This window comes from Sceloporus occidentalis, unplaced genomic scaffold (genome assembly GCF_023333645.1).
Source record: "Sceloporus occidentalis isolate IW3139 unplaced genomic scaffold, rSceOcc1.0.p SCAF_1, whole genome shotgun sequence".
NCBI classification, from domain to species: domain Eukaryota; kingdom Metazoa; phylum Chordata; class Lepidosauria; order Squamata; family Phrynosomatidae; genus Sceloporus; species Sceloporus occidentalis.
This window is the reverse complement of record NW_028316981.1, coordinates 133052676-133075671: the sequence shown is the minus strand read 5'-3', so window position 1 is coordinate 133075671 and position 22996 is coordinate 133052676. Positions and strand designations below refer to the sequence as shown.

The 22996-nt window shown below is 45.1% G+C and overlaps 1 protein-coding gene across 1 annotated transcript; it reads left to right on the top strand.

Annotated features, from left to right (window-relative positions):
- The first annotated feature begins 2392 nt into the window (after nucleotides 1-2392).
- On the top strand, nucleotides 2393-22130 carry OTOP3 (otopetrin 3). Its single transcript, XM_089536732.1, has 7 exons — nucleotides 2393-2535; nucleotides 4841-5309; nucleotides 6530-6666; nucleotides 9072-9130; nucleotides 11680-11828; nucleotides 19896-20806; nucleotides 21934-22130. Exons 2-7 carry the CDS (start codon nucleotides 4880-4882, stop codon nucleotides 22102-22104), a joined length of 1857 nt encoding a protein of 618 aa, XP_089392858.1. The 5' UTR covers nucleotides 2393-2535; nucleotides 4841-4879; the 3' UTR covers nucleotides 22105-22130.
- The last annotated feature ends 866 nt before the right edge of the window (nucleotides 22131-22996 follow it).

Genomic DNA, 22996 nt, shown 5'->3' with positions numbered 1-22996 from the left:
TATCTCATTGGCTGCTAATGAGCATTACCTCTACAGCTGTGATGCAGCAGAGTGGCTTTTAGCCAGGACAAGATATTCTGGGTGACATCCCAACCCTTCACAGCCACTGGAGGCAGGAGCTTCTAGTCCCACACAAACCAATGAGCTTAAACTGACCTGTTCAGCCTGACTAGTGAGTGGTTCAGAGCTAAATAAATAAATAAAATCCCTGTGGTTATTTTTTCCCACCGTTCTTGCTGTTGTTACGGATGACTGGTTTAAATGGCACCGTATAAACCATATCATTAGCAGCTACTCTTGTATATGAATTACTAGGTCAGATTGAGAGGAAGGCTGGCTCTCTTGGAAAGCATCAAAATTGGATTCTCATAGTAAACACTAGTAAATGATTTTTAATTTGAAATGTGTATACATGAGAGCCAGCATGGTGTAGTGGTTTGAGTGTTGGACTGCGACTCCACAGACCGGGGTTCAATTCCCAGCTCAGCCATGTAACCCACTGGGTGACTTTGGGCAAAGCACATTCTCTCAGCCTCAGAGAAAGGCAAAGGAAAACCTCTTCTGAACAAAGCCTGCCAAGAAAACTCTGTGATAGGTTCTTTTTAGGGCCATCATAGGTCAGAAATTACTTGAAGGCACACATACACATATGCACACAACCATGGACAAATCTCTCTAATGTAGTAAATAGCAGTGTGAACTATAAGGAGAGACTCCTATAATGAACGCTTTGTGACACAACAGGAAAAAAATCTAACTCTTTCAATGAGGGATTTGTTCCACACCCCAAAAACGTTGCATACACTGTGCATTAGCCCAAAGAGGAAGATGACACAATTTTCATGGGCCCAATAGTAAGATGCCTTTGGGTGTTCTCTCACACACACTCCAGCTGAAGAAACTCCTTTCCCTACATCAGTGTATTCATCTGTTGAGGACTCTACTCTGTGAGTTTCTTGCATTTGAAAAAAAGTGAGCATTGATCAATAGTGTATGCAAAAAAAATTGAGAGAGACTCTCACAGTTCCTCAGCCAGCATGACCACTGTCCACAGAATTTTGATCCCCCAAAGTAATTTCCTCTCATTCTGATGACTGGGGAGTTCTTCTCAACAGTGACCCTCTCTAGGATATTTACTTGGCTCTTACTTTGTTAGATTTCTGGTACTATGCACATTATCTTCCCTAGATTTTAAGGTTTGTATGTTCTGAATTTGAGTTTTCTGTTCTTAATTATGGTTTTTATTGGGATCATACTTTAATCTGTTTTACTGTTTTACCCTGTGGATGAAGGGTGACAAAGAAAAATTCAAATATAAAATATGTTCATTAACATATTATCAAACTGTTTCCTGTTCTTCATATCATTTTACACATAGTCACCTGCTGTGATAGTACATTCCTTAGCACTCTTTCCAACTACACAGTTGTCACACTCTGATTCCACTTTAACTGCCATGGCTCCAGCCTATACAATCTAGGGATTTGTAGTTTGGGGACAACCACTCAGAATTCTCAGCTACAGAGCTCTAGTACTTCACAAAGCTACAAACCCCAGGATTCCAGAGGATATTTCCAAGTTTGTTAGAACTCAGAGACCAGGGCCTGAATCCCTGTTAAGGCATGGAAACCCACTGGCTGACCTTGGACAAGTCACACTCTTTCAGCCTCGAAGGTGAAGGCAAATCCCATCTGGACAAATCTGACCAAGAAAATCCTGTGATAATCTTGGGTTCTCTATAAATCAGAAACAACTTAAAGGCACACAACAATTGCAAAGCACCCATTGTTTGAATAACATCTTGCCCAGGCTGGAAAACCTGCATGCCTTCACTTATGGTTGGATTCTACTTCTAATTTCCATCCACCCCAGCTAGCCTGAGCAATGTTGAGGCATGATGGGAAGAGCAGTTCATGAACATATTGAGGCATACAGGTCCCCCAACTCAGCAATTACAAAGGGCTTTGCAAAAATGGAAGAGAACCAAGGAAGCTTGCAAACATTTGAGGAACACTGGGCTCAGCCATGCATGGCAAGTCATATTGACTGATCTGAGCTCTTCCAGTTTGCCAAGAGTGTGGCCAGTTCTGGGGCTCCTCATGCCAGTCAAATTGCAACCTCCTCGGTAACATTAGTCATGAAAGTTTGTGGTTTTGCACTCAGCACATCCTGTACTGTAGTTGAAAGCTGTTGACATGGACTTGGCAGGCAGGTGCATAAGAAGGTAATTTATTCCTATCGGTTGGACTCCAAGGCTAATGAGCCTTTCAGCCTGATAATTAATATAATGACAGGACTCTCCCCAAAGTAAACAAGGGGGGAAATCAATGCACATAGGACTTTCTATCACCAGGTTCTCTGCCTTAGCCTACTTGTTGCACCTTCTGAGAAGAAGGAACGTCTCAGTCCTGGAAATGAAATGGATTTTTTGGTTGCCTGGTTTTTAATCTCTGTTTCCCCAAAAGATGTAGGACAGCCAGCCAGTGTCTAGATGCTTCTAGTTCACTGAAGAAGTGGCCAGTGATCACTCCTGAGGTAAGAAGAAGGCTATAACATTCTATAAACTCACCTTTCTGTTCCTACTCTGTTGCTGGAGTATTTAACCTTGGCTCACAAGCCTAGGTAGTATTTGAAATGGATTGCATTCTGGGGAGCTTTATGGCAAGAAGGAAAATGCATCTCAATGATCTTTTTAAAATATTATTGGAGGATTTCTAGATGGGTTGAATCAATCCTGAATATTCTGTGTCTTAATCTGCTCCTTGAGCACACAGCAGTCATCGGGGGTTTTGATCAATCTCTGTAACAAATTAGGGGGTTATGCCAGTCCTAAATATGTGGACACTGTTAACACTAGGGACACACCCCGATGGACTGGGACATTTAGCCTGAAGGTGTGGGATGGGTTTTAAGCACTGTGCATTTATCTAAGCACCCAGGTAAACAGTAGCTTCACTGAAACATCATTTGCACATGGCTCCCTTTAAGCCCCTTGGTGGCTACTTTTGGTTAATGGGTCCATCTTTTTTTTCATGCTGTGCTCTCAAAAGGTCATGCCTGGCTGTGTGATGAGGTATGGATACCCTGATTTGTGAGCATATATAGATCCCAGACAAAACTCAAATAAAGATCCAAGGTTTAGAGGCACAATTAAAAATGCAATGTCTAACTCATTTCTTTGGCTATGTCCTCTTTACGTAACAGATAAGCTGTCCAGGGAAACATTTGTATCTATTGGACACTTGCAAATTTAAGGGGGCACTCAGTTTTCTACTTCCTTGAAGAGGATCACCATCACCATGGAGGGCTGTTAGACACAAGATGCCAGTGATGGATTTAGGTTTATGCCTTTATCTAAGTGGCTTGTATCAGTGACATAATCACCATTTTAGTGATTTGGTTTTAGAGTGATTAAAGTGTTGATCCAAAGAAGACCAGGTGTCCTTTCCCACTACATAGTTATAGTGTTTTGATTCCAGTTTAATTCCCCTAGACTCTGAGTCTGTCCAAACTCCAAATCTCAAATTCCATAAGATGTCCCCATGACCATTAAAGTGGAATCAAAATTCTATAACTGTATAGTGCAAAAGCGCCCCAGGCCCCAAAGGAGGATCAAACAACTTTGCTTTTAGCAGTTAAGAAAATCAGAATTGTGGTAGTTGTCAAATATAGGCACTTGCAAAGAAAAAAAAATCTTTCTAGTCTGTACAACTTTTTAAACTAGAGGAACTATACCTCTAGTCACCCTTCAGAGTGGAGGAAAGTGGGCATATATAGGAAGAATGTGCAGATGTGTATTCATCAAGAAAAGTGAATGATCCATCCATTAGATTGCAATTTTGTATTCACTTAGCACATGCCCACAGAATATATGAGTGAAAAGTTCAATTTATGAGTGAATTGGGTATGTTTAGCCTGGAGAAGAAATAGTTAAGGGGTAATATGTTAGCCCTGTTTAAGTTTTTGAAAGGGTGTCACATGGAGGGTGGAGCAAACTTGTTTTCTACTGCTCTAGAGACTGGAACATGGAACAATGGGTGCAAACTACAGGAAAAGAGATTCCACCTCAACATTAGGAGGAACTTATTGACCGTAAGAGCTGTTTGACAGTGAACACACTCCCTCAGAAAGTGGTGGAGTCTCCCTCCTTGGATATCTTTAACCAAAAGCTGAATGGCCATCTTTCAGGGATGCTTTGATTGAGAGTTCCTGCATGGCAGGGATTGGACTATGGCCCTTGTGGTCTCTTCCAGTTCTATGATTCTATGATTCTATGTATAGCTATTCCACTATAGTATTTTTCTCTACCCATATGGAGCTTATTTTTTAGCAGACAGACATAGGTTTCTGCCATTTTTCACTGGTGATGCTGATGTTGAGATATTGTTTTTCATATTGCATGTAGCTTTGCCCCAACTACACAGGAAAACACAGTGGAGATTTATAGGCTAAGAATGTCCAAAGTATTATGAAAGCAATAGCAAAATGATGCTAGTGTGCATCTGAGTGATAACTCCTGAGAGAAGTCAACTACATAAAAGTCTTGGCTGTCCAAATCCATCTTATCATTTGGGGAGGGGGGTTCACCCCCTGCATGGGGGGGGGTTGAGCTCCCCCTGGCCTAGGGTCCATGCAGTGGGTGGTCAAATCTAATCTGACAGCAACTTCTTGACCCTGCACCTATATGGGAATCATGTTCCTCCCTCAGAGATGTTGGAAGACTGCAACGCCGAGAATCCCTAGCCAACAAAGCTAATGGTTAGGAATCCTAGGAGTTGCCCTTCAGGGGGTCCACAAATTACCCACCCTTTTGTAAATGGACTTTGGTTTCTCTTAATAGACAGACTAGAAGCCAACACTCATTCCTACCAGCAATCCAATGGCAAAGAGCAGCTCCACCATGGAAAGCAAAGAAGGAACATGGCAGGGACATCAGCCCCAGCAAGAGGAGAAAGTTGGAAGAAGAGAGAAGTCAGGCCCCAGCCAACTGAGGAGCCAGAAGACCCACCAAGACAAATCATGGCTCCAGCGGCACTGCTCTTCCCTCTTGCGCAGGGACAAACAGACCCAGAAGGCTGGCCAGCTTTTCTCAGGACTGATGGCCATGAATGTGGTGTTTTTAGGCAGTGCTTTCATCTGTAGCATGATTTTTAACCAGGTTGCCATTACGGTGGAAGATGTCTGGATTTTCCTCTCCATTCTCAAGATCCTGGCTTTAATTTGGATAGCATACTATTTGCTTTTCACTAGGCGGAAGCCACATGCAATCTTGCATCAAGATCCTCATGCAGGGCCAGTCTGGGTCAAAGGTAAGCACTGCCTCTCCCTGCATCTTCTTTGCAATGTGCCAGGCCTGGCATGCAGGCATAGACCACATCTAAGCAGCATCCCTTCCAGGGCCATTGATATAGCCTTGTGGTGTGTTTCAAAGACATAAACCATGTTTACAAACTGTACAGTATCCAGAAATTTATAGAGTGAAGCATTATTGCTCATCAGTGCTTCCCACAGCTAGGACAATATACCCCTCTTGAATATGTGTAATGCAGCTATTAAAAGGCAGAGAAAACCTACTGCAATAAAAGGTAGTCAACCCTCCCACCTAACATTCCACCTTGTGCAAAATGCTGCATTAAGTTGGAGTGGAATTACATGATCAGACTGACAGTGATGGGCTGCATGTTCTATCAGTCCTAGACAGCATAACCTATGGTAAGGAACGTTGACAACCACAGTCCAATAAAGCTTCAGAGAGCCCTATAATTCCCACTGCTATGGCAAAGGAAGCTTGGCCAGTCTTTGTATGCAAATTGAGCTCTCTATACTGCTAATATATGTCCACAACTCATTTGTTATATAATGAGATCGTGAGATACACTATTTTGAACTGAAATATGTGAACTGTTACCAGAATCCAATCAGCTGGGATATGGAGGAGGATAAAGTACTATAGAAACTGACTCTTTAAAAAAAAATCAGAGAAGAATTTTGTTAAAAGATCTTAGTTTTAAAAAAAATCCCATTCCTCTACACCCAGGTTAACAAGACTCACAGCATTCATAGAGAGAGCCTGTAGCCTTTCAGCTGTTATCTTGTCCAACATGTCACCCCATTGCTGGTCTACTGTGACTGTCAAGCCTTATTTATAGATAAAGTTCCCCCACCTCTAATCTTCTAGATTTTAAATAGGCACCTCCTGCCTGTTTCTCTGCAAGATTTGTTTTTAGTTTTATTGTTTTGTTTTGTTTTTAAATTGCATCTGTCATACAGGGATTTTTAACTGTGGACTAGGTTGACAAGTGGAAGACAAACGAGTATTTGATCATTAGAAAGCTAATAAAAAATTACAGATAAGATACCAACTAATCACAACTGAACAAATACTGTAGATTCTAGGAATAATCACAGTTTTCTTGGGTGCAATTCTCTGTTGGCCTATGCTTAGTTTGCTAAAAGACGCCATTTTTTAAAAAATTGCGATTAGCTTGGTTTTAACAAAATATAGCTGATCTATGTGTTCATCCTACAGGATCTCTAGTTCTGTTTGGAGTCTGCAGTGTGCTCCTGAACATGTTCCAGATTGGCTATGATGTTATTCACTTTCACTGCAAATCCCAGATCACACTCTTTTTCCCGTCCATAGAAATTCTCTTCATCTGCATTCAGGTATTGCTTTTTGCTACTGGCCAACTTTATCTACAGCATGTTGAAAGGGAAAAAATCAGAGATAGGTTATCTCCAAGTAACAAAAGGGTAGTTCAGAGATCACTTTGTAATAAATATTGTACACATACAGACAGACTGGTGCTATAATAAATTGTTTATCTTTAAAGGCCCTGCAGCCAGGACTCTCAGATCTGAACCTTTTGGGGCAGTTCCAGTTAGAGAAGAACCACTGAATTCATTTTCACACTGTGCAGTTATAGCACTGTAATTCAACTTCAGCAGCCCTGGCTGCTACCAATCTCAGGATTCCACAGGAAATTGCCATGGCAATTTAAAAAGAATCGTACCACTATATGTACTTTATATAGTATGAAAGAGCCTCATGGTTGTACAATAAATCAACACAGAGGTAAATTCAATTGATCCAAAGGGTCTACTCTGTTTGGAACAGACAAACAATAGGACTCGGGCTTCTCCCAGGGGTGGGGGTGCAGAGGGCATGGGATGCACTAGGTGACACAGCTCCCCAAACATCCCTTTTGGCAGAAACAAGCTGTGATGTTCACCTGTGTCCCTTTAAAATGCTGAAGAATGGTGGGCATGGCTCAGTGGGAGGAGAAAGGAGAGGCCCCAAGTTTTTTAAAAAATATTTTTTTCAAAAAAATTAAATTTTCAGTTTAAAAAAATAATTTTAAATTCTTTTACATTTTTATTTAAAAACATCACCTTATCAATTTTCCCTTTAACCACATAAAACTATGTACATCTAAATACACTCAGGCTGTGTGTATGGTATTGTAACTTAAAGGTATACTTTTAATTTTGCTATTTGTTTACATCATACCTATTGCCATTAGATTCAGGAATCATGGTTTATGAAATACAGAAATTATGGTTTATGAGTAGCATTAGTACAGAAAACATTATCAAGGATTCTGTACAGTGTAATATGGGAACAGGTCAATGGGGGAATGACACCATGAGTTACTGCACTAAGTGGCATCAACCCTACCGACACCACTGGCTTCTCCTATTTTGCCTAGTAGGAAAAGCTTCCATGCTTCCTCTTAAAAGGGCCTTTGTTGCTTTAAATTTACAGGAGAAAAAAGCAGCTGCATTTCCCCTTCCCAGTTCTTCATTCCTCTTTTCACTTACAGCTTGCTAGCATGAGCAAAACTCCTGTGTGCTGATCAGTAAGCACGGGTTCTGAACAGGAGAGAGAAGATGGAAGACACCAAAGTTGATCCCAGCTCACCATGCAAAACAGCATATGGATGGGAAAGCAAAATTCTTGCTACCTACATGTATGCAACATGCAGAATTGCTGTTGGGGTGTATCTAATTATTTTATATTTGAGTATTTGTATCTGAGTACAGAAGAGGCCCACTTCTTAATCCATAAGTGAGGCATACTAAGAAAAGTAATTTTACCTCTGGGATACAACTATAGTACGTGTTACCCATGCTGCTCCATATATATTTTGGTATAAATGATAACCCTTAATGACCCCTAGATGAACTCTAACAGCCTGTCCACCATTGCCAGCAAGGCATGAGGACATGTACATACACCCCTGAGGGGCACCCACATCATCATATCTAGAGAGTCGCATAAGAGGATTATCATATGACCAGGAAGAGCAAATGTTTGCCTTGCCTGAGGCTCTTGCCCCCTCCCCAGGTCTGTTGTCCGAGCAGCTTAAGACCACTAAGACAATCAGACAGGGACATCCAGGTGAAAAGCAAGTAATTCAACACCTTTGTTCTCACCATCAAGCACCTTTGCCAGAAGCAAGATTTTGCCTATAAATACTCCCAGATTTGCTTGTTCACTGGGCCAGTCTGGACTTCAGGGGGAAGCTCTGTCCCCTTGAACCCTGACCTGGCTCCTGGCTCCTGGCTCCTGGCCAGTCATTCCATGGCTGAGCCTCATGCCATCCTCATCATATTCCATTTGGATTCCTGGAGGGAGTCTACATTCTGGTACGTATCACCCCAGTGATGCCTAAAATCCTATTCCATGCTAACCTATGCTTTTCCTGAGCCTTGTATATGTGTGTGTGTATGCTAGTGAATCGTATGTGTTTTTCCCCTTATAAATAAATTGGTTATTAATTCTAGAAGTCTGTCTCAGCTCCATTTATTGGGAGGCCCTGGTCTACTCCGTATAAATATCGGGAGGGCGATCTTGGTGGGCTCTTGTAGCCAGCCCCCTCTTGCAATATTTGAGCTAATAACAATAATAATAAAATTCCCCTAAACGGACCCTTGGCTACAAACGTATTAGTGTACCATAGTTCCAAACTCTTCCTTGATCTAGAAATACTTACTGAACTATTTCAGGAAGCACAAGACTGTTTGCAAGCTAGACACCACACTAATTCTACCCTTTACATTGATTTCAGACTTACTTTATATGGTGTCATGCAAAGGACTGTACTCAAGTTCAACCCAACCTCACCAGGTAGGAGAACAAAAGCAGCATCAAAATCTACTATCCTTCTATCCTGAGCAAGGAAAGATTAATTATTTGAACTACAACTCCCAGATCCCCAACCAACATGGTCATTATCAGGACCAAAAGTAGTGCAAGACAAATGTAAATTACAAATTCATCATTTTTTACAATAATATAAAACATAGCTAAAATTACAACTAACGATCCAGATGAAACAGCAGCATACCACATATATGCATGCACTGCCCAATTACAACCTAAATATGCCCTCCTAGACAGAAGTGACTTAATGGTCTCCTGAAAGTGTGGCACAGAGATGGAGGCAAGCAGACCTACCTGGGGAGAATTTGTTAAAGAGTGGGAGTGCCACCTGGGAAGAAGCACCATTGTGATGGTTAGCCACTTAAGTGTGCATGAAGAAGAGACTCAGATAAACCTGTTGTGTCCATGGAACAGCCTCCCAAGACGGAACTATGTGATAATAGTAGTAACAGCAGCAGCAGAAATACTAAGAATTCCTGTGCTCACCCTAAAAATCACTGAAGCTTTCTACAGAATTGAAGCAATCCTTTGCACAACCTTGGGGGTGCTGAAGAAGACCATGTTCCCCGACCACCACCATTTTCTTCCTTAAAGCAAGGGGTAGATGAAGAATAAGGCAGAGGGAAGGAACCTTCTTTCTCTCCTAAAGTGGCATGAGCACCATCCATTCCCCACCAGAGATTCTGGAACAGATAAGGGAAACATGTTCAAGCAATCATGGAAGCCCCTATCTTGCCCCAAGGTAAGCTCCTGACCAACACCCCTAGAACAGAGTAAAAGAGAAGAAGTGGTTCACAGGATTAAAGCAAGTTTTATGGGTTTTCCATGTTCTGGAAAATTTTATTCCTGATGATTCGCCTGCATCTGTGGCTGGCATCCGCAAAGAATTTATCTGAGGATACCAGCCACAGATGCAGGCAAAATGTCAGGAATAAACTCTTCCAAAACACAGCCACACAGCCCGAAAAAACCACAATAAACTATAGATTCCAACATGAAAGCCTTCGACTTCACATTGAAGCAAGCTGTTTGCTCCAGACCTCCATATAAGCATTCAAGGAGGTATTTGAGCTCCTTTCTGCAAATACTTGTCTTAATTTTATTTATTTATTATGTTTATATGCTCCCTTTTCCCCAGACATATTTGTAGAACTGCTAATGCAGGGATCTACCACTAAAGGATCTCTGACAATTGGTCATCTCTCCTCAGTTTAAAAACCTCAAAGTGATCATCACATTAGCTACCAATTCCACAACAATCTTATCATAGGATGCTCTTCCTAATATTTAGATCCTTTTTTGAAATTTCAATCCATTACTTCCAGTCTTACCCCAGGGCAACAGAAAACAAGCTTATTCCATCTTCCATTTGACAGCCCTTCAGACATTTGTATATGACTATCATGTCACCTCTCAGTCTTCTTTTCTCCAGATTAAACCCAGTTCAACGATACCTCAAACCATAGCTTGGTTTCCAGAACCTTTACCATCTTGGTATCTCTCATTATTGTATGTTGCAACTTGTTAATACCTTTGGGATAGTATTCTTGTAACCTTGGTATGTTCCATCTGCTGTACCTCCCTGACACCCTGTCTGTGACATATTTTCTGTCACATCTATTTCCCTATAAATATCTCAGTATGAACATGTCTGGTTATAAAGGTAAATCAGAAAATGGTATGTCCCTACCTCTAGAGGTAGTATAATTCCAATTTAACTTTGTATGACGTACACAAAATACTTGGAATTTTTAATACAGTTACCAAGAATGTTAAGACTTCAAGCAGGGGGAAAATACCGGATCAAAACAGGAGAAAAATACCATTCAGGGCCCCACACCATCTCCCATCTTAAAAGCTTACCCTCTACCATTTCAAACTAGAATCATTAAAATTATTTCTTCCATTATTCTTCAGATTTAAAGACTCCCTTTCCCTTTATGTCCCCAAGGCATTACATATTAATAAAACCATCATAGAATCTTATATATACCCCAATATGTTAAATCAGTATGGATTTATTACAGAAGGGAAGAATTTCATATTTTTCAGCCATTTCTAAAGCCCTAGGTAGAGGTGTGTATGGTCTTTTTTTTATTAGTACATTCAAATTTAAAGGTAAGTAAACAATATTTTAAAAAAAACATACTGATAAAATGCAGATAATAAACAAACATATTTCTTTAGGATGCTGAACTCTGGTTCTGCTACTGACCTTGGCACTTGTGGAAGGAGCCTCCTTAGAGTCCATCCTGGGGGAAAGATGGGATATAAATCCAATAAATAAATAAATAAATAAAGGCAGGCTCTGGGATGGATTTCATATATATTATACTTCCAATATCTTTCCTTAGCTCACCTCATTCCTAGATCCCTTACCAATATATTTATTTTCATAATGGGTTTATATGGTGCTCTGGAAGAGGAGAAACAAATACCAATAATTCCATGAATGAATGTAAGGGGGGGGGGGGATTGGCCCAGATAACAAAAATATGTTTCTTCTTTAACAGATGTGGGCTAATGCTAACCTTGGCGACTAACCTCCTGCTGTGGCTCTTAGCAGTGACCAACGACTCAGTTCACAGGGAAATTCAATCAGAACTTAACCGAACTGTACAACAATCTGAAGGCAAGGGTCATCCTTCATCTTCTAAAAAATGTGAGCAAATGGGGAAGTAAAATGGAGAGAATGCACAAAGTAGAAGCCATATACATTTCCACACAGCCCAACAAGTGATTGTGAAGACACCACACACAACAAAGTGTTAACCTTGGTTATGAAATCTAACCACAGACAAGCTGATTGAAGATGGACAGGTTGCTTACCTGTAACGGTATTTCTTCGAGTGGTCATCTGCGAATACATACAAATGGGTTGTACTGCGCCTGCGCAGTGCCTTCGGAAACTTCTGGAATCACTAGGCAAAGTACACTTTGCAACATGTTGAAACTTTTTGGCGGTAATCCCGCCCATCCCCTATAAAGCCTCCGTTCCCGCTCTTTTCCCCAGTTCCGCAATTTTCCGCCGTGCAGGCGACACAAAAGAGCCAATCAGAGCAGGACACTGAGGGGAGGATGGGCGGGATTTGTATGTATTCGCAGATGACCACTCGAAGAAATACCGTTACAGGTAAGCAACCTGTCCTTCTTCTTCGTGGTCTCTGCGAATCATACAAATGGGTTGAGACTGGCAAGCTAAGGTCAGTGGAGGTGGGAGTGTCATAGAAATCAGTGAACCAATAAGTAATGGACAATAAAGATAACTGAAACAAGTATAAGAGTTGATGGTTTGTTTATATACTTGTAAAGAAATCCCACCTCGTAAAGGCAAGCCCAAAAGGACCTCGAACCCCAGCATTGAGTCATTCGAGAACAGTCATATTGATGCTGTCGGTATGGAACATAGTCAACAGCGAACACAATCAATGTAGTCCTGACACCAACACAGCCCTCCCGAAAGCTGCGTCCTTTTTGGCCCTAGTGTCCAACCTGTAGTGTTTAATAAAGGTTAGGGGCTGAGACCACACGGCAGCCTTGCAAATCTCGTCCAAAGGGATACCAGACAAGAAAGCAGAAGAGGCCGCTAATGCCCTTGTGGCATGGGAGCGGATCCTGGTCGGCAAGGGCTTGCCCAAAAGCTCATAAGATAGGGCAATAGTACTCGAAATCCACTTAGAGAGTCTCTGGGCCGACACGGGCAGTCCTCTTTTCGGCCCCGAGTAACACTGGAACAGTCTCTCCGAGCGGCTCGAGTGTCTAGTTCTGTCCAGGTAAAAGGCTAAAGCCCTACGCACGTCCAGGGAGTGGAGGGCCCGCTCGGTATCGGTAGTCGGGCTGGGTGCCAGAGTTGGTAAAACAATGTCCTGGCACATATGGAAAGTGGAAACAACCTTGGGTAAGAAGGAAATATCTGTCCTGAGAACTACCTTGTCCAAGTGGAATCTAAGAAAGGGTTGGTCCCGACGCAGGGCACAAAGTTCGCCCGCCCGGCGGGCAGAAGTGATAGCCACCAAAAACACTGTTTTCCAGGTTAACAGTCTAATGTCAGTGGTGGCTAAAGGTTCAAATGGTTTAGACTGCAAGGCCCCTAACACCGTCTCGAGACTCCAGGCCGGAGTCGGGACCGAGACCTGGGGGTATAAATTATTGCAGCCCCTCAGGAATCCCTTGACAAGGGGGTCTTTAAAAAAGGAGGGCTTCCCATCAAATTGGAAGGACGAGCAAATAGCAGATAGATAGCACTTAACAGATGTGGTAGAGAGGCCCGCATCGATGAGGGACATCAGGAACTCCAGGACCACTGGCGTATCAACCTGGGCTAGGGAGAGGCGTCTGTCAGACAGGAACCGAAGAAACCTGTCCCACTTGAGTCTGTAGGATTTTTGGGTGGCCGGTTTCCGGGCAGCCAAGATGACTTTCCGTACCGAGGCCGGTAGCCGGGCTAGGGATGGATTCTCCACGCCACCAAGGGAAGGGTCTCGATGTCCGGGTGTCGAACGCGACCTCCTTGAACCGTGAGGAGATCCGGTCTGGGCTCGAGCCGGAGAAAGTTGGCTCGAGAGAGGTGAAGGAGGCAAGGAAACCAGGGCTGCCCGGGCCACCAAGGCGTGATCAGGATCGCGTCCGCTGAATCCGAAACCATCTTCGAGACTGTCCTGGTGATCAGCGGGAAGGGGGGAAAGGCGTAGAGTGCTATCCCCGACCATCGGAACCCGAACGCATCCCCGAGGGAGTCGTCGTCCGGCGTCCGGGAGCAGAACTGGGGACAATGGGAGTTGTACACGGTCGCAAACAGGTCTATTTGTGGGGTTCCCCATCGGGCAAAGAGGTCGTGTACAGTCTCCGGGTGGAGCCTCCACTCGTGGCACGACGAGGGGGACCTGCTTAGCAGGTCCGCCTGAGTGTTCTGGGTGCCTGGCAAGTGTACCGCTTGGAGCAAAATGTTCCGGGCTATGCACCAGTCCCAAAGCCGAAGTGTGATGTCTAGGAGGGTGCGTGACCTGGTGCCACCTTGTTTGTTCAGGTAGTACATCACCGTGGTGTTGTCTGTTCTGAGCTGAACAACTTTCCCCGACAGTGAGGACTCGAAAGCCCTTAAGGCCTTTTCCACCGCCAACAGCTCTAATGCGTTGATGTGGAGTGTCTTCTCGTCCAGGGACCAGATGCCTTTGGCCCATAGGTCTAAGGCGTGGGCACCCCAGCCGTCTTCTGATGCGTCTGTGGTCAACACCAACTCTGGTTGGGGCGGTGAAAAGGGCATGCCGGCGCAGACGTTCCGGCAGTCGAGCCACCAACGGAGGGAGCGGATGACTGATCTTGGCACGGTAAGTCTGCGGGAAGGGGGGTCTCTTTCCAGATCGAAGACCGACAGGAACCATGACTGCAGTGGTCGAGCCCGGAGCCTTGACCACGGAGTGACAAATGTTGTCGACGCCATGTGACCCAATGCCACCGGAATGTCCCTTGCCATAACCCGCCTTCGGGTGGTGCACCTGCTGACGGCCCGGGCCAAGGCCTGGAAACGGTCCGGAGGCAGAAAGGCCATACAACTGTTTGAGTCGAGGAGGGACCCGATGAACTTTATCTGCCTTGTGGGAAGCAACTGAGATTTCTCGAGGTTGACCACTAGGCCCAGGTCCCGTAAGAGCTCGAGTGTCTCTGAGGTGTGTCGTTGTAGCTCTTGACGTGAGGGGGACACGAGGAGCCAGTCGTCGAGATACGGGAAGACTCTCATGCCGCGGCGATGTAGGTGAGCAACCACGGGCGCCATGCACTTGGTGAAGATGCGAGGAGCGGTAGATAGGCCGAAGGGGAGGACGTTGTATCTGTAGACGTCCGTCCCGACGGCGAACGCCAGAAACCTGCGGTGGGACTCCCGGATGCTGACATGGAAGTAAGCGTCCTTTAAGTCTATCGTTGCAAACCACAGGTCCTGCTGCAACAAAGGTAAAATAGAAGCAAGCGTTACCATCCGGAAACGGCGATAAGACAGGTAAGCATTCAACTGTCTAAGGTCCAATATGGGCCTGATTCCCCCATCAGGTTTCGGGACCGTAAAATAACGGGAGAAGAAGCATCTAGGGACGTCGACGGGATCGACAATGGAGATGGCGCCTTTGGCGAGAAGGGTGCGTACTTCGTCGAGAAGGGTGTCTGAGGGGGGAGTGGACAGAATAGCTCCAGTTGGTGGGAGCTCCTCAAATTCAAGGGCATAACCCCTACAGACGATGGTGAGGGCCCAAGAATTGGTGGTGATTGTGGCCCAGGTGTTAGAAAAGGGCCTCAGTCTGTCCAGAAAGAAAGGAGCAGTAGAAGCGACGGAGTACGCTAAGTCCCATCAGTTCCTCTTCTTAGCCGGGTCCGAATCTTGCCTCCTGTAATTCTTTTTGTATTTGGGCCCCGACCGACGGCCCGAGGAGAAGGAAGACTGGGACGGGAAGCGTTGCCTGCCCTGATCCTGGCGCTGGAAAGGCCTATCTTGTTGGTAGGGCCTCTGGCCCTGGCCATACCACTGGCGTACGGCAGTGAAGCGCTTGCGAGAAGACGACTGGGGGGAAGAAGACATACCGTGCTTCTTGGCAGCGGTCCTCATCCTGTACTTAAAATTAAGCTTTTCGTCCGTCTCACGATGGAAGAGGCCGTCCTCGTCGAAGGGCATGTCTTCGATGGTCGAGCGAGCATTCTGGTTCAAGTCCGAAGACCTTAGCCAGGCGTGCCTGCGGAGTGCTATGGCAGCCGCCATAGACTTAGCGGAGCAGTCCGTGGCGTGTCTGGCCGAAGTGATAAGCCATCCTCCAATTGAGTGGGCCTCGTCGCGGACTTCCGAGAGGATAGCCTGGGAATCATCAGGTAAGTCCGGAATGAGAGGGGACACCTTTTCCATGAGCCACTGTATGTAAGCGCCCATGCACGCGTTGTAATTTGCCACTCTCATGCCCAACGCCGAGGAGAAATACGCCTTCTTGGCCAGGGCGTCGATCTTCTTAGCTTCCTTGTCGGATGGCATCAAGGAAGCTTTCGGGGTGGACGCACGCTGCGAGCCTTCTACGATGGCTGAGCTTTGCTTGGGGTGCCCAAACAGCCAAGACGGAGTCGGTGGAGAGATTCTATAGAGGGACTCAACCTTCCTGTTGTTGGACGCCGTGGATGCAGGGGCCTCCCAAGAACGCCTGGCTAACTTCTCCAAGGAGGGAAGAAGAGGTATTGCCGGCGGGGTGGGCAGTCTTCCATGGATCCGTCTCTCAACCGGGTCCGAGGCCTCCTCTTCAGCTTGGGAGATCTTGATGTCCAGAGCGTTGCCCATTTTGATGACATGCTCCGCGAAGGTTCGGACATCGTCGGAGGGGGACACCGCACCCGGTTGGGCAAAGTCCTGGTTGGCCGACTGATAGTCATCGTCCCGGGAAGAAATTGAGTCGTGTCTCGGGCGGTAACGGGCCTGGGAAGCCGTTTCGTCATCCGACTCGAGGTTCACGACATCCGGGTCGGTAGCGGCCTCCACTCGGTGGGGTGAAAATGCAGACACCCTGGAGGGTCTGGAAGAAGCTCTTGGTCTCGGTCTCCGATGTTCGAGGAGGGACTCCACATCCTCTTGAGGGACCAGTCTGTAGTACCTCCCTGTTTCAGAATCGTAGTAGTACTCAGGCTGAGGGTCCCTGGGTGGGGATGGAGAGACGGCTCGACGTACGCGGGTTGGCATTGGAGTCGGAGAGCGACGGTCATCCCTGGAGCCCGCAGGGGAAGCCGGTTCCGAGAGGAGTTGAGCAGCTTCCTCGGGAGCATGCCGGAAGGTAGACAGGGGTCGGGACCCCGAGGCTAGATCACGAGAGCGGTCCCCACGGCTGGTGCCTGTGACATGCGACCCGGAGGTCGAAGTCTTAGCTCTTTTGGTCGCAAGGCGTGGGTCTGATGGTCGGGAGTCGGCCTCCGACGGTCTACGGTCGGCATCCGAGTGCCTGCGTACCGAGTCAGAACGGTCTTCTGGGCGAGCCTGTGGAGTGTCCTCCTGGCCTCGATCCAGGGAGAGACGTCTAGACGGCTGACGGTCGTCGTCCAAAGAAGAAGATCGGGGTCTCTTGGATGACACGTGAGCCCCAGTTGGAGGTTTAGTTGCTCCCGTAGACTTCGAAGTCTTAGTAGACGAAGGCCTCGAAGCGGAACCCGACTTCGGAGTGGTAGAAGTGGGCGCCTTCGGGACAGAGGAGCTCGAGGCAGAACCCTTATGGGAGCTCGAGTCCTTCTCGGTGGTCCGGCTCTCCTTAGGGACCTTCTTATGCTTTTTATCCTTCTTGGAAGCTTTGGGGATGGGTTCAGCCGGGCCCTGTGGTTCAGACGGACCATCCCCGGGGAGGGTTGACGGATCCACCGGTGGCGACTGAGTCGGAGACTCGGCAAGGGTCGGTAGGGAAGTCGCGGCCGAAGATGAAGCCCCCACCGAAGACATCGCCCCTGAGGTGAAGACTTTAGTGTAGATAGCAGCCTTCAACCTCGTCTCCCGATTTTTCCTCGCTTGAGGAGTCAAAGACTTACACAAGGCACAAGAGGCCGGAACGTGGGTCTCTCCCAAACACAGGAGGCAAGAGGAATGGGGGTCCTGGCCAGGAATCTTACCCCCACACACGGAGCACTTTTTAAAGGGTACTGATGGCATGATCCGAAGAGCGAGGTCAGGCGGTCCGGGTCGGCAACGAGCGAGGAGACAAGTCCGAGGGAGAAGCAGGTGCGAGGTCAAACACGTTCCGGGGTCTAGATGCCAAAATCAGATCAAGGGCTAGTCGCAGAGAAGAGTCAAAAACGGTCCGAGGTCAATTTCCAGTGATTCCTTTCTAACACAGAGAGCGAAGTTCCTAGTGGCAGCTAACGCGGCGGAAAAAAGGAACTGGGGAAAAGAGCGGGAACGGAGGCTTTATAGGGGATGGGCGGGATTACCGCCAAAAAGTTTCAACATGTTGCAAAGTGTACTTTGCCTAGTGATTCCAGAAGTTTCCGAAGGCACTGCGCAGGCGCAGTACAACCCATTTGTATGATTCGCAGAGACCACGAAGAAGAAGTGCCTCCCCTCCCTCCTCTTCCCTTTATCAGTATATATCTTTGGCCCAAAACACACTGCAGAAGTAATCCAGTTCGAGACCACTTTAACTGCCCTGGCTCAATGCTAGGGAATTTTGAGAACTGTAGTTTGGTGAGACATTTAACCTTTTCAGTCAGAGAGCTCTGGTGCCGCAATAAACTACAATTCCCAAGATTCCCTAGCATTGAGCCAGGGCAGTTAAAGCGTTCTCAAACTGGATTATTTTTGCAGTGTGTTTTGGACCTTTATGAACCAAGTCTTGGGTTTTTTTTTTTTTCTGATGGCAGGAAATGATGTTCAACATATAGGGTTTTAGTTACATACTTCAGTATGTGGTGGAGGGAGAAGATAGTTCTTCATATCTGCTCAGCTTCCTCACATGGTGGCATCTTGGAAGCAATGCAGTCTAATGAATGGTTACTTGGGCTATCCATGTCCTAATTACAATATTTCAGTATTTAGGCAGAGGCAAAACCACAAAACAGACAGAGTAAAGTCATGAGGTGACATGAGACCCATTCACAGTTATCCCACTCTGGTTCCACTTTAACTGCCATGGCAGCATTTTAGGAAATCCTGGGATTGGCAGTTTAGGGAGGGGCATTTAGGATTATCAAACAGAGAGCTCTAGTGTCTCATCAAACTAGAATCATAGAATCAGAGAATCAGAGTTGAAAGAGACCTCAAGGGCCATTCAGTCCAACCCTTTTCTGCCATGCAGGAATTCATAATCAAAGCATCCCTGACAGATGGCCGTCCAGACTCTGTTTAAAGATCTCCAAAGAAGGAGACTCCACCACTCCAAAGGAGGGTCTTCTTCCACTATCAAACAGCTCTTACTTTCAGGAAGTTCCTCCTAATGTTTAGGTGGACTGGAATACTTGAAGAATACTATACAGCTACTGGGACTTGAGGAAGCTTTTAAAAACTTAATGCTGTTTTGGCTAATCAATCAAAATACTGTCTTGCTAAAACTAGACTCACAGTTTTCTTTTTCAGTCAGAAAATTAGCTGCCAAAATTGTCTCATTTTAAGGAAGGAAAATCTGAACAAACTTTAGCATGATCAGTATGACTTTTTCAAATTTTAATATACAGTTATATATACTATAAGACACTGAAATCTTTTCTTTGTAGGACAGAGCCCAAAATAAAAGCCAGGATCCTGCCACCCTCTGGGGTTTCATACTGCCATAATTCCTGTTGAGTTCAAACCTCAGTAACTACATTCTGAGTACAGTAGTTGTTGCCTTTGTTGTTGTATGCCTTCAAGTCATTTTGGACTTATGGTGACTCTATCATAGGGTTTTCTTGGCAAGCTTCTTCAGAGGAGGTTTGCCATTACCATCCTCTGAGGCTGAGAGAGTGTGACTTACCAAAGTGGAAATGCAACCCCCAGGCAGCAGCCATGGCAGTTAAATTGGAATCATGGCACTGTAACTGTGTAGAGTGAAAGAGTCCATGGTAAGAACAGATTCTTGCATCTTCCAAGATGAGACTAGTAGGAATATTGACAGGTTAGAGGGAGCCTCGTTGAAACAGGTTGAGGATTAATATCTCAGAACATTTCACAGTAGATTTTGAAGAAATCTTTCATATGGAAATGGCTCTGTAGCTTTTTAAATTTGCTCCTCTCTCATCCCACCCTTTGCTGCAGACAATGGGACCAGTTCCTGCCAATGCCCAAACACAACTGCCTGTAAGGTTTTCCAAGAAGGCTATATTTTGCTCTACCCCTTCAACACAGAATATTGCTTGATCTGCTGCTCCATGCTCTATGTCATGTGGAAGAATGTGGGTCGACGCATGGCTCAGTACCATTCTGCCCATGTCAAGCCAAGGTTCAAAGTCCATGGAGTCATTTTTGGGCCCCTGCTTGGCATATCTGCAATCATCATTGGCAGCTGTACATTCATGGTATATCAGATTGAAGCGACTGGTTCCTCTCCTAGCCATCAAGCATTCATACTCTACTATTCCTACTACATCTTTTTGTTACCTGTGATGTCAGCAGGGGCTTTAGTCGGAACAATCATCCATGGCTTAGAAGAGAGGGAGTTGGACACAGTGAAAAACCCAACCCGAAGCCTTGATGTGATCCTGCTTATGGGGACAGCCTTAGGCCAGATTGGCATCAGTTACTTTTCTATTGTAGCAATTGTTGCCAGTAATCCAAGGGGTTTGTTGAACAGCATCATCCTGGCATATTCAGTGAGCCTCATCATTCAATGCATCACCCAGAACATCTTCATCATTGAGGGGCTCCACAGGCAGCCACTACTGGTGAATGAAGGTCCCAGCCATCCAGCCCATTCTACACAAAGTTCTGCCTCAACCCTGAACACACCCAAAGACCATCAAGAGCCTGCCCCATCCACAGCCAATGAGGGGATGGACAAAAATGAAAAAGAGAAATGTGAAGATAGTTTCCAAGATGTTTACAATCTAGAGATAAGACAAGAAATCCAGAGAGTCTCACAGACCTACATCCAGACTTACAGCCATCTGAACTGGAAAAGGAAAGCTCTGAAGGAAATCTCCAGCTTCTTAATCATGTGCAACATCATAGTAAGTACAGTATATACTCAACTATAAGTCAACCTCATGTATAAGATTTTGGGGTCAAAATTATGGATTTTGATATGACCTCTGGATAAGTCAAGGGTAAAATTTAGGGGCATGTAACTAAGGATGTAAAGGATGAAAGCAAAGGAAAATGATGCCAAATAACTTACAAAATTCCAGCAGGCTTAACTATTTGTGCTCATCCTAAAGGCTGTATGCATGAGGGAACCACACTAAATGGTGCAATGTGTGGAGGAAGCAACCAGGCACAGGAAGAGCTAAGAAAATACACAAATGTCAAAAAAGATTAAAAGATAAAGCAAAGAAAATGGCAACTACGTTAGCACAGGTTGTAGCCTTTAACTTTAATGTGATACCTTTGCCTGATTTTAACCCAGAAAAGCTGGAAAACATACACAAATGTTTTATTCCAATCCTTCAAAGCCTAATTCTCCTTGGCACTGCCATTGTTGCCATTTTCCTGCCTAGGCATTCAAAAAGGTCAGAAGCAGCACTGAGAGTAGAGGAGGTTGATGCTTCTTTTAGGTGCTTCTGGAATGAACTAATCACCCTGCTTTGGCTGCTCTACTAAGGGAATGATTTCCTTTTTTGATGACTTGAAATACAGTACTTACATTATCCCATGGGTAAGTCAATCCAATTTGGGGGGATCAATTTGGGGACATAAATTTCTAGACTTATACATGAGTATATAAAACATGTATGAAATACGAGTACATACAGTACTCGTATATGTACTACTTGATTTCGGCAGCTCTAGAAAACAAAACTAAGCATAATCTATGGTGCAGCATAATCTTATGCTTTCAAGTATCCTCATCAACACCGTGCAAATGTGAATTGTACTTAATACGGGATGTGGGGACAGGGTCTACATTAATGGGTGTTTGCACTTTTAGAGATACCAGCTACAGTAGAAAATGTATGCTACAAGGAACCAGATTTGTTATGCTTTGTAGCCACTGACAGGGAGGGTCATTTAGGAAGTGAGGACTTAAATTAAGCTGAAATAATACAAATGACCCCCATATGGCAGCAGACACATGCATACCAACCAAACTAAGATCACCATCCTCTGATTCCTGTTTTCTTTTCAAATTACTTTCTAGCTGTGGATCATGCCATCATTTGGAGCACATCCAGTGTTTGAGAATGGATTAGAGAAATCGTTTTATGGCTATTCTACCTGGTTTGCTATTGTCAACTTTGGGCTTCCTTTGGGGGTATTTTACAGAATGCATTCTGTTGGTGACCTTCTGGAGGTGTATCGGTCTGCTTGAAACAAATCCAAGCCTTCTTATTGTATTGACAGAATAAAAACAACAGAAAACATTATAGAAATAATGACTTCATTGCACATTACAAAGGTTCCACATTAAAAAAGGAGAGCTATGATCTTGAATACTTTATTATAGTGGGGCGGGAGGGAAGAATTCATTGGTAAGCAGCCTTCTGTATAGTGGAAACGTAGCCACAGCAGCTTATTAAAGTGCCTTGTTTTGTGTCCATTGCAATCTCTAATTACAATGATATTAAACAATCACTAACCGTAGACATATAAGACTAATATCAAGCTTGGAGGATGTGGAAACTAAGGCTGTGTCCGCACAGAGAAAACAAAAGTTCCTGCCCTGTTCTTGCACTGATCTATTTAGATAATGCAAAGGGTTAAAATGGGTAAAACATGGATCCAATCCATGCTCCAGGGTAATTGTCTAAAGTAAAAAGAGTCCCTATTTACTCCAAATTAGGCTAGAAATACTGGAGAACCTTGAGCATACAAACTGCATACTGTTGCTGGTGGGGAGGGAGGACCATCAGCAGGTGGGCAGAAGAGGTCAGGAGGCTCCTTGGGCCAAATGAGATGTTGACTTCTTCCCACTCTGCACTTCCACTCCTGCCAAAGTACTATCACTTTTACGTTTGTCTGGCTCCTTTGGGGCACATAGCATTTTAATGGGACCAAAGCCAGGATGGGAGGGAGAAGTGTGCAGACAATGCTGCCAGTATCAGCTCATTGTGGGTGCCTATTGTGTGGAGAAGCTCATCTTCCCTGCAGACCTGAACCTCTGACAGTAAGCTGGGTTGCCCCATCAGTGAGGACCTAGCCTGACCTGGGCATGGAAAATGTGGACAAAAACATCACCCTCCATGAATGTATCAGTTTTGGGG

Coding starts and splice junctions, on each gene's coding strand:
- OTOP3 (XM_089536732.1), top strand. CDS start 4,880: ATGGCAAAGAGCAGCTCCACCATGGAAAGCAAAGAAGGAACATGGCAG. Junction 5,310..6,529: donor AGGGCCAGTCTGGGTCAAAG/GTAAGCACTGCC, acceptor TTCATCCTACAG/GATCTCTAGTTCTGTTTGGA. Junction 11,829..19,895: donor TCCTTCATCTTCTAAAAAAT/GTGAGCAAATGG, acceptor CCTTTGCTGCAG/ACAATGGGACCAGTTCCTGC.